Below are 12,758 nucleotides of genomic sequence, written 5' to 3'. Positions count from 1 at the left end.
CCCTTGCTCTGCGATTATACCCTCTGGTCATAGATCCTCCCACAAGGGGAAACAACCTCTTAGCATGTGCCTTGTCAAACCCCCTGAGAATCGTATATATGTCTCAATAAGTTCACCTCTCATTCTTCTAAATTCCAAAGAGTACAGGCCCAGCCTACTCTCATGATGCCAGTATATCATTCCTTAAATAGGACCAAAACTGTTCACAGTATTCTAGGTGTGGTCTAACTACTTCCTTGTTTAGTTTTAGCACAACTTCCCTATTTTTATACTCTATTCCCTTTGAAATAAAAGCCAACATTCCATTTGCCTTCCCTATTACCTCCTGAACTTACATGCTAGCCTTTTGTGATTTATGCACAAAAACTCCCAAATTCCTCTGTGCTACAGCTTTATGCAGTCTCCCTCCATTTAGATAATTTTCAGCTCCTTTACTTTACAGTTGCCTACATTATATTTCGTCTGCCAAGTTTTTGCCCACTCACTTAACCTATCTATATCTTTCTGTAAACCCTTTGTGTCATCCTCATCACTTGCCTTCCCACCTATTTTTATAGGCGACCAGCACAAAACCCAGTTTTCAGCCAACACCCGAATCTCCAGGCCATCGCGATTCTTGCCAGGAGATGGTGGGCCTGGAGAATCCCCTTATAAGTTAAATCATGCAGTTTTTGGCGATTGCACTTCACAACAATTTGTCTCTTGGAATAACAAAAAAACAATAGTTTCAATTATAACTTCTGGATTTAAATTTACAATTTGCCATGACAGGTTTGTAAATTTAATTGACCGGGAGAAGGCCGATCTTTTCTCATCTCAAAAGGGAAGGAAAATTGGAGGCTGAGACTTTTACAATTGTTAGTTGTCAGTTATATGAGAGCTATGAAAACAACTCATTTGATGAGACTATTGGCGATAGAATGAAGAAGATATAAATGACTTGAAATAAAATTTCATGAAAAACCTAAGATATTATCTTTTCAGTGATTTAGTGAAAATTAATAGTCACAATTATCAACATTTGAAATACTACTCAAAATATGCAATATAGTTCTAAAATTGTGCACACTAACCTTTGTTGCTGTAATCTACGCTCATCATCACTTCCAACTTCCTGAAAGAGAAAAAGAACAAAAAAAACCTCATTAATTCTTGAGTACCAAGTTTGCTTTAAATTCCTTGATACAGCAGAATGGTTATCACTTGGAGCTTATTCAAGTTCATGGTTGCTTGGAAAGATCAAAACAAGAATCTGTTTTTAAAAAAACCTTCTGCTGTCCCTACTCAGTGGCAAGCTCTTGTCCCTTCAATAAATACATCACAGAATTCAAGTGTATCAAAAAAGTTCATATTTTCCAAATGCACAGACCCCTGCCATGAAAAATCTGCACTCTACAACACATTTTTTCTATTTCCTCTTGTCTCTGCATGAGCTAAAAACATCATGACATTATGGATAGTTTTGTGCTATAAAATTGGAAACTTGGTCTGAAATAGCACAGAACCATTATACATTAGTCCTTTGCAGACAACTTCCAACTCATCAATCTGGATTTTTATTGCATGTTCCAGAGGCGAAACACCTGTGTATTACACATGGGAATTTCATCTTAAAAGTTATCAAATCAATATTGGTTTCATTACATTTTTAAAACCATCAAAATTAAAATCCCCACAAATGCAAGAGTTTAGAATATAAGAAAAAGACATCATTCTTTGCCTCACACTGTTGTGAACCTAGTATTTTACATTATCTCATATGAATTATAGAAATTTGATGGATGTTTTCTGATTAAAGCTTACAAAAGCCCAGCTTTTAAATAGTCAATAATCAATGACGCCAGAGGATATATTATTGTTCAGAGCTCAACATTAAGGTTTACCTACCAGACAAAGTAGGAAAAATTCTATATTTGGGGTGAAAGTGGTTTATGCCAGCAGTGCAAATTAGATACGAGGTGAAATGGAAACTGATTTTACACCATGGCTACTTAAATTTTTAGAATGATAACTCAAATTTATTTTAGACATTCCTTTGTTCATCTCACTGTGGCTTATTTTTGGTTTGAAATTAAAAATCATGGCAACAAATGGGCGGCACGGTGACAGTCTCATAGCACAGGGACCTGGGTTCAAATCTGCAGTTTGCAATTTCTCCCCGTGTCTGCGTGGGTTTCCTCCAGGTACTCCGGTTTCTTCTCAGTCCAAAGATGTGCAGGTTAGGTTGATTGGCCATGTTCAATTGCCCTATAGTGTCAGGGAGATTAACAGGGTAAATATATGGGGTTATGGGGATAGGGCCTGGGTGGGAGTGCTGTTGGTGCAGACTCGCTGGGCCGAATCACCTCTTTCTGCACTGCTGGGATTCCACGATTCTAATCTATGATTTTCCAACTGGTCTGGTAAAAAAAAAATTGGTCGCTGATTTGCTATGAGTCTGTTTGCACTGCTAGCATAAACTAGTTTTACATGGATAGTGAAAATCAAATATAAAATGTCTTCAGCCAATTAGATATCTGAAGTTTTCTCATATTGCTGATCACGCAATGGATATAAAACTGCCAGGACTGGAAGCCGTGTTAAGCACTTGCTAGGACTGGTATGGATTTCATGTGGTGTAAATGCGATTTCACAGAAAATCCAATTTAAATGTGGCTTCGGTCAGTTATAAGTCTAAGGATAACCCATTCTAAGATAATCCATTGGAAGCAGTGATGACTAAGGAACACAACTGAATTTAAGGGGATGAACAATGCCGAAAATGGTGGAAGCAGGTGCAAATGGACGCATTAACTAAGAGTGGGATGTGAGATCAATTTTTACCTTGGCAATGCAACGAAGAAAGGATTTTAAGTCAGACTGCAACTGTCAAAACTTTCATGCAATTTGTCTGTGTAGCTGGGAGTTTGGAATGCATATCAGCCTCTGATACGTGTAGATGTGTATTAAATTGCGTCTTTGAGCTTTACTCATGTATTCAGATAATTATTACAATGACCTAAAAGATATATTAAAAAAAAGATTTCCAGCAGTCTACATGAATATATTTTAGTATATTACAAAACAAAGCAGAACCAATAAGATGTGTTTTGTATTAGGGACCTAATGGCCAATGCTGCCTGCTGCCATCAGATTTTTGGACGGGTCTACCATATTTTAAGCTGATCTTCCTCTACACCTTCTGTGAATGCAGCACAATATTCTGCAGCCTCTCCTTTCCTTCTCCCCTCTGTATTCTATGAACGGTACTTTTGGTCTGTATAGCATGCAAGAAACAATACTTTTCACTATATTTCAATACATGTGACAATAATAAATCAAATCAAATCTAATACAGAATACCAATGCATAGCACGCTCCAGATTCAACAGGCAAGAGACAGAAAGAAATATTGCAAGAAGCAATCACAAAGACGTTTGTCTATTTATGGAAGAAAATTAACCTACTCTAGTTGGTCATTATTTTAACCAATAATCAGGAGCATCAAGAGCTAAAATTTTAAGATAGTCCAACTCTTAACTCTAAGAGGAACCAGGATTGTTGTAAATTTCTTAGTGGGTGAGACATGAGCTTCAAAATTCCTGTTACTACAATCACTTTCCCAAAGCTCCTTTGGGTAGATAATCCAACCAGCATCTTGGATAAAAAGCACTTCTGTTTTGCTCATACTCCAGGAATGAGGACTTGTCTTGAACAAAAAAAAACTACTGATTAAGTATTTATGTAGCAGATTTTTGGTGCTACTGACTGGCAAGAATGGTGAGTATTTCTAGGACTAGAACACATTCAATCCATTTTGTCAGCCTATAGATAATTTGATGTCATAACAAAATATTCATTAAGGAATGTTAAATCTTTGGCAATTTGCACCCACCATTTTAGTTACTCAACTAGAACTATTTATGCAGATCAAAATTTCATTGGTAATTCTCTCTCACCTTGAATGCAAAAGTTTATACAATTAAAGCAGCAACATAATTTGAATACTGCCATGAGGTCCAAAAACCAAGCTTCAATGAGACAGTTATCAGTATTCACAAGGGTTCATATCGTAGAATCAGAATCCCTACAGTGGAGACGAAGGCTATTCGGCCTATCGAGGCTGCACCAACCACAATCCCACCCAGGCCCTATCCCCATAACCTCACTTTTTTATCCTACTAGTCCCCCCACACGAGGGTCAATTTGGTATGACCAATCAACCTGATCCAAAAGTCTTTGGAATGTGGGAGGAAACCGGAGCACCCAGAGGAAACCCACGCAGAATGTGCAAACTCCACTCAGACAGTGACCCGAGGCCGAAATTGAACCCGGTCCTTGGCGCTGTGAGGCAGCAGTGCTAACCACTGTGCCACCATGCCGTCCCATATCTGTTATATTCTATTATGTGGAAGCATGCATAAGTGTTTCAATTGTGAGTTTCTGTTAGCATTAAAGACCACGAACAGTAAGGCTTTAAGGATAACAGTAATCTGTCACTTCAGAACAGGAATAGACAATAAAGTTCATGTACTTGTGATAGATTGGAACACGGTAAACCATTCCCTTATGTAACATTAAAATGAAATGCAGTATGTACACTAACAAAGAGCAAAGGCTAACTCTGCATTGCTGCAGTGCTGCCAAGCAGCATTAGCATCTCTAATTGTTAACACACTGAAGGGTTCAAGGTGATAATACATAAGTAATTTTTTTCCACTTGCTGATCTTTGTAAAGGTCTGACAGTGCGAGAGAGAGAAAGATGCAATAGCAAGGATGATGCTTGGGTTAAAAAAAAATCAAACATGGCTTAACCCTTAACCCAAACCCTGTGTGTTAATAGAGTGTGTGCAGGAAACAAGAGTGCAGATAATTGGAAGTATAGGAAACTGAAACAAAAAACTGATTACTTTCCTAAAGGTATGCACCAAGACAAAGGTAAAATGAAATGTAACAGGTAGTGTTGTAGGTTTTGATTTGATTTGTCACATGTATTAGTGTACAGTGAAAAGTATTGTTTCTTGCGCGCTGTACAAAGCATACCGTACATAGAGAATGAGAGGAGAGAGTGCAGAACGTAGTGCACTGTCAGAGAGTTTAAGAGAATTAGAATAAAGGTTTAGAAGCACAGAACGAGGATAAAAGATAGAATTAGAGGATATGCTGGGCACAGCTTGCAAGAAGTCATCTCACTCCAGCGCCATCTTGCGAGGACAATGTAAAGGTTGTCAGCAAGCAACTGTATGTGTGAATGAGATCAGTAGAAAACTTGGAGTCACTGAAAACAAATGCAAACTTTGCATGTCTAGCAGCAATAGTTTCAGGAAATCATAAACAGCACACTTCAATAGTTCATACTGTGGCAAAAAAAGGACAAAACCAACTGGAGAGCTGCATAAATTCGCAAAATAGTTGGAGAAAGTGGAATGGATCGAAAGATAAATTAAAATCTAAAGCTTAAGGCTGAAGTAGAACTGATGAACAAATTGTCACAGTGAGGTTGGGAAAGTTGATAAAGGCACTTCAGTTAGTGAGTTAAGAACTTCACAGCAATGACTTATTTGAATAGGTGGTTGGTAGGAAAAAGTGCAAAAGTTTCAGAGCTTTGGTGTATTTGCTTGAATATCTCTAAACATGAAACTGGGACATTGAGGTGAAGGCATTTAGGAATATAAAATATATTTACAATATCTTAGTAAAATTTAGTCTACAATTTGTATTTGTGTTACATCACACCTGGGAATAATTCTTAGCTGCTAAACAATGAAGAAAAAAAATATCAAGTGGAGTCAGGAAAAATTAAAGGTAAAAAAAGAATAATAAATTACATCAATGGGTTATTTTAAAATTATGAAGTGGCTTAAGAGAAAGGGATAGTGACTTAAGGTCTGCCACTGATGGGGCAGGTGTGATGCAAGGTTGGTGGGTACAAAATACATTTATGAAATCCCACATTGAGCCCCGAACCCCAGAAAACCTGCTAGTCGAATAATGAAGCAGCAATGCAATTTTCCCATATGTCAATCAAACTGAATAACTGTGTTGATTAGAAAACAAAAATGTTTAATTATGCTAAGTCCATAACCAATCAACCGAGTCTTCGATTGGATCCACTAGTTCCTCTTGAACTAGAGAATCCACCTGAGGTTTGTAGGGCTCACTTTCAAAACCTTCCATGGCCTTGCTCCTCACCATCTTGGCAATTTCCTTTAAACATAAACAGAAAATGCTGGAAAATCTCAGCAGATCAGATAGCATCTGTGGAGAGAGAATAGAGCCAACGTTTGAAGTCTGGATTACCCTTCGTGGCTCTAACGAAGGGTCATCCAGATTCGAAATGTTGGCTCTATTCTCATCACAGATGCTATCTGACCTGCTGAGTTTTTCCAGCATCTTCCATTTTTGTTTCATATTCCAGCATTAGTATTTTGCCATTATCCTTTAAACATATATGCTTACATAAAAATTCTCCAATGCCACCTTACTTCTCATTCTCTCCATTCAAACATTGCCAACCACTACTTCAGCTCTGGCAGAGGTATGGAGAAAGGACTGGTTAGTCGGAATAACTGAATTGGTATTCAAAATGGCTAATGCAGACTCAATGCTCTAAGTAGGCCCCTTCTGTGCTGTGCCAATCTGTTGTTCTATTAATTCCCATCCTCTTGGTACACTCTCAAATTACCTGCCTTTCTCCCTACTTCAAAAGTCTCCTTAAGGGCTTCTCCCCCATAACATATTCTGCCCTCTTCTAACCACTCTCTTGCTCCTCTTCCTCCTGTGTGTTTTCATTTGGGCCTGTAAAGTGTTCTGAGACATAACTCTGTACAGTTGCTGTGCTATGCAAATATAAAATGTTGTGATAGTGATATCCTGCTATCCTACACAGGTATGGATCTGTCATTTGATACTTATAAATCTCCAAGTCATTTGTCACAATCTATACAGAAGAGACAGCGGCCTGTTACCTACTGTAAAAAAGGAGCATTAGACTGATTAATTAAAAAACATTCAATTTTGAACCTCCCCTAAGGCACCATTTTCAGTACTCTCTGCCCAATTATTACCAATGGGAAGAAAAAAGCTGCTGCCTCTGCTAATTAAAATGCGCCTCTGTGACTGCCATTGACTAAAATGCTCAGTGGAGATCTTTCAAATAAGTTTGTTTAATCTCTTCGCTAAGAATAGCTTGGAAGCACAGAGCAATAAAACTATCAAGGAGGTTCTTCAAACTCATATAGTGAACTCATGATCATTTATATACTGAAAATATTTTTTGTGAAAATATAATTTCCTGATAGAGCGAACACCATCTAAAACTCACTACATTTTCCCTTAATACATCTATTTTTGCCCATCTGGATCCTATTTTTTCAATCATAATGTGATTCATGCAATATTATATCAAAATCTAGATCACTGCAACAAAATCTGCATTTATATACCACCACTTAATTAGAAAGCATTTCAAGGTGCTTCACAAATGGAAATTAGGGTGAAGATGGGAGATGTTAGGAGCAGTACCCTAAAGTTTATTAAGAAATGTGATTTAAGGAGGATTTTAAAAAGGTGGATAGATTAATGGAGAAGTCCAGAGTATGGACCCTTAACAACACACAATTGTGGATCACAGGGAAGAGGGGTGCAGGAAGAGTTTGCGAGGGGACTGCATAGGGAAGGGCAAGGCCCAAAAGGTATATGAATATCCTACATTTGAGAAATTGGAGAATCAGGAGCCATTATAGGTCAGTATTGCCAGGGGTGATTGTTGAGCATAACATGCTGCAGAAGACGATACAGGCAAAAGGTTTTTGACTAGCTGAAGTTCACAGAAATGGAAAATTAGGAGCTGGCCAAGTAAGTATCGGAATAGTCAAGGCTGCAACTGACAAAGTGGAATATGAGTTGATGTGGACAATGTTACTGAATTACTGTAGATACATAATCCTTGTGATAGAGGTACTTGGTTGGAATCTCAGCTTGGGGTCAAATAGAATGCTGGTTTGAGGATGAGGAAGAGAGAGATTAAGACAGATTCTTGGGGACACTGGCAGTTACAGTATGGGGACTGGAAGAGGTCAACAAGAGTTGCTATGGCTGTGATAACCAAGTATAATTCCACTGTGAAGTATTGGAGGAGGATGGTGTCAAAGCAATCGTCAATTCTGTCATTACTTGACATCAACTTTCCATTAAACAGTAATCAAGATCAAGAACACTAGCTGATTTTAATTTCCTCCTAAAGCAATGATGAGGTTGATTGTAGCCTCCCATCTATAACCCAGGTTAATTAACCTAGCACAGACTGTTATGATCTGCTTAGGGACCACTAACTTTTTCTTTTAAGTAGACAAAGTTTAAAATCCCATTTATCCACTAAGAGAACAAAGCCACAAGATTCCATAAGTTTAGAACAAAAATAATAAACTTTCCTACACGAAGTCAGCAAAGCATAACAACCTACAAAATCTATTACTTTAACATTCAGAATTAATATGAGGTAAATATGAACTGGCAGGCAAACTGGTCAAACACACCACACTGCATATTAAATGACAGGTATAACCAAGACAGATCCCACACATTTCTCAGAAACCTACCCAGACATCAGTGGCCACTGAGAGTTACAAAATTTAATTAACTCTCTCTCTTATGAGTAATTTCAACTTCACAGTTTCAAAGGTCTGGCCTCTGAATTCCTTTGAAAGCTGCTCTGACTGTCTCAATGACTGCTCACCTTCCAATGGTTTAATCTCGTCTCCTGAGACTGTATTCCAAAGGATTCACAAAGCTACACTCTTATCCTAAATTACTGGCACAATTCCAACCCTTTTGCAAACTGACAGTTTGACCAAGCTGGCACTGCCCCCAAGTCTCTCTGAGCTCCAGTCTCCCAGCTACACAGAGCTATAAATGATTCACAGGGCTTCTTCTGAGCCCCAGCCTCTCCAGCATGGAACAAGTGATCTTCCAACGCCTTCTCAGGTCCCCAAGACTTCACTGAGCCCCCAACTGCTTGGAACCAGTTAACAGTAGCACCATTTTGCTATCCAGTCTCTTTTCCTGCAGAACACATTCTCCCAGCAAACACACAGTTAAATTGAAACCAGAGAACCTTCCTAAGCTCCACCCATTCCTATGATGACTTAACTATTTCGGCCTATTCTCAAACTAGCATCCAAGCCAATTATCCCTCCGTGACCATTTTCCCAGCTATGTAAGCCCACCTGTTGTTTCATGGCTCAATTTTTTCTATTCTGACTTTATTAAACAAACATGGGTAAACTTTCTGAACTGCTACTTTTAGGTAACCTGGCAATCTCTAAAGTCCTTCATTTTAGTTACCTTACCTTCATGACAACAAGCTTCCCAGAACTAAACGGTATCGCTAAAATATCAACATGAACCACAAAGTAGATATTAGTCACAATTTCCTGTCAAAAAAAGTGCCACGAATGTGATGCATTTTCATTTATTTAGAATATATTACAACTTGTTACATGTTGCATATCTTAAAACTATCCTACGCATGCAATACACATAATAATAATCTCCCATTGTCCAAAGAACTTCACAAGTTCATTAGCACTTGGCTGAATTCTATGTCCAGTTTACGATGTTTTCTGAAAGCTTTCTTACAATAATTACATTCCAAAGGTTCATCTGCAAATGAAAATACTTCTCATTATGCACAGGTGAATTTTCAAGTTCAGTCTTTAAAACAATCTGTGCTGATATCAACCTTATCATGCTCCATGGCTGCAGCTATCGCATCTTTAAACTCCATAAATAATATCTCAGTTAAGTCCATAGTTAAATTGGCATCTTCTTAATTAGATATCTTCGTATTTTCATTTTTATGTTTATTTTCCAGACTCAAGTATTTTAAATTCTCTTTTTGAGATAAGTTCAAAATGGCTTCTTTTTGTGCAAACAACTCATTCGTTCCTTGATCAAAATCTTCCCAAGCCACTTTAAGAAGATTGTTCAGATGCACTTTACACTCGAGCAGAAAAGTCTGATATTCTTGTTTGATCTAATGTTTAAATGATTTGTAATCTTTCAGTTTCTCCTGATCGTATTCAGATATAATTTTATTTAAGTCTTTGATAGCCTCCCCATTTCGGATCTTGAATTTTCTAGACAGAGTCTTCCACACAATTCAGAAATTACTTCATTCCAATTATTTTGGAATTGTAAATGTCTTGTGAACTCAGTCCAATTGCCTGGATTTCTTTCAGCTGTATCCTATATCTCAATACTGGCAGACCTGGTCAATTTTTGTGCTCTCTCAGCACTGACTGGACCATTTAGTCCAGTGCTGTCATTAACCCCTGAAGGTCATCTTAGAGTTTCTGTCCTTTCTGTGACAAAGTTTGATTTGAAAGTCTGCAGATACTGTTGCTGTACCGTCCATTATTAGAATTATTACATCATTATCTTTTCTTGCATCAGTTTGTTTCATAACTGGATTAGATAAGTGAGGAGTTTTTACTCAAAATTCATTCCTGAACTGTGGCATATTGCCCCAGGTTATGGAAAAATAACATTGCCCGCTATGCCAGCGTCCAATATAAAATCTATATTTTTATTAGGTAATTTAGGAATAATTCCACCACACAAGATACCTTCAACTGAGCACAATTTAAATTTATCTTACAGAATGAGAAAAGGCACATAAGTTCCATCAATATCAAAGAACAATACAGCACAGGAACAGGCCCTTCGGCCCTCCAAGCCCGTGCCGCTCCCTGGTCCAAACTAGACCATTCTTTTGTATCCCTCCATTCCCACTCCGTTCATGTGGCTATCTAGATAAGTCTTAAACGTTCCCAGTGTGTCCACCTCCACCACCTTGCCCGGCAGCGCATTCCAGGCCCCCACCACCCTCTGTGTAAAATATGTCCTTCTGATATCCGTGTTAAACCTCCCCCCCCCTCACCTTGAACCTATGACCCCTTGTGAACGTCACCACCGACCTGGGAAAAAGCTTCCCACCGTACACCCTATCTATGCCTTTCATAATTTTATACACCTCTATTAGGTCCCCCTCATCCTCCGTCTTTCCAGTGAGAACTACGCCAGTTTACCCTGTATTAATATATTCTGATTCAGCAAACCTTCTGAAGAAAGGTCTAAATCCATTGCTAATAATAAGCTTTGAGCTGAACTAGTATTTCTCTCAGGGTAACAATCATTCTAGACTCTTTCTTGGACAAAAATGGTGATTTGTTCTTCAAATATAAGCCCCATACAATCCTTTGCATCCAATTTCAGGTGCAGCTTTCTCTGTGGAAATTTCTGCCACTTGAACCTGTTTCGCTGAATAATATCCATTTCCTTTACTAATACAACATTTTCTGAAGATAACCTGAGCATCTCTATTACTACTACCAGTTTACTATTCCACTTACAGGAATTTGCTTTTATATGTCCTGTCTTATAGCAATAAAAACATAGTAATGTAAAAAAAAGTATCATTTTTATTGACTGGAGCAACTTTTGCCTTTCCCCCAGATAGGCATTTTTCTATTCTCCAGCTTTCCTGTAGGTTTACAGATCTACAGCCCCCCAACTGCCTTTGTGGTAAACCTCTAGACTCTATATCAGACCAATCTGCCAGAACTGGTGCTTCTCTTAACTTTCAAAGAACAAAGAACAATACAGCACAGGAACAGGCCCTTCGGCCCTCCAAGCCCGCACCGCTCCCTGGTCCAAACTAGACCATTCTTTTGTATCCCTCCATTCCCACTCCGTTCATATGGCTGTCTAGATAAGTCTTAAACGTTCCCAGTGTGTCCGCCTCCACCACCTTGCCTGGCAGCGCATTCCAGGCCCCCACCACCCTCTGTGTAAAATATGTCCTTCTGATATCTGTGTTAAACCTCCCCCCCTTCACCTTGAACCTATGACCCCTCGTGAACGTCACCACCGACCTGGGGAAAAGCTTCCCACCATTCACCCTATCTATGCCTTTCATAATTTTATACACCTCTATCAAGTCTCCCCTCATCCTCCGTCTTTCCAGGAAGAACAACCCCAGTTTACCCAATCAGGACTGCTATTTTCTTTTGGGTGTTCTGTAAATCTCTAAAGCCCAACATTTTAGTTACCTTGCCTTCACAACAACAAAATTCCCAGAACCACATTTATTTCAATGCAAGAGGCCTGACAGGCAAGGCAGATGAACTCAGGACATGGATGGGTACATGGGACTGGGATATTATAGCAATTACTGAAACATGGCTAAGAGAAGGACAGGATTGGCAGCTCAATGTTTTAGGGTACAGGTGCTATATGAAAGGTAGAACAGGAGGTGAGAGAGGAGGGGGAGTTGCTCTTTTGATCAAGGAAAACATCATGGCAGTACTGAGGGGGAATATATCCGAGGATTCGCCCACTATGTCTATATGGATTGAACTAAGAAATAAGAAGGGGGTAATCACTTTGATAGGGTTGTACTATAGGCCCCCAAATAGTCGACGGGAAATTGAGGAGCAAATATGTAAGGAGATTACAGGTAGCTCCAAGAAAAATAGGGTGGTAATAGTAGGGGATTTTAACAACATTGACTAGGACAGCATAGTATTAGAGGCTTGGATGGAGAGAAATTTGTTGAGTGCATTCAGGAGGAATTTTTCATTCAGTATGTAGATGGCCTGACTAGGGGGGGGGCAAAACTTGATCTCCTCTTGGGAAATAAGGAAGTGCAGATGACAGAAGTGTCAGTGAGGGATCACCTTGGAACCAGTGACCATAATTTCATTAGTTTTAAAAT

At 38.8% G+C, this 12,758-nt stretch overlaps 1 protein-coding gene across 1 annotated transcript in view; it reads right to left on the bottom strand.

The window, feature by feature from the left end:
* LOC144502901 (protein phosphatase Slingshot homolog 1-like) overlaps window positions 1-12,758 on the bottom strand; it is a 91,011-nt gene that overhangs the window by 65,561 nt on the left and 12,692 nt on the right. The window contains exon 2 of the mRNA XM_078227310.1: window positions 1,074-1,114. Coding sequence (XP_078083436.1) covers window positions 1,074-1,114 — 41 coding nt within the window. The remainder of the gene's footprint in view (window positions 1-1,073; window positions 1,115-12,758) is intronic.

The sequence above is a fragment of the Mustelus asterias genome, chromosome 13 (assembly GCF_964213995.1).
Source record: "Mustelus asterias chromosome 13, sMusAst1.hap1.1, whole genome shotgun sequence".
Classification (NCBI taxonomy): Eukaryota; Metazoa; Chordata; class Chondrichthyes; order Carcharhiniformes; family Triakidae; genus Mustelus; species Mustelus asterias.
This window is presented reverse-complemented; position numbering and strand designations above follow the sequence as displayed.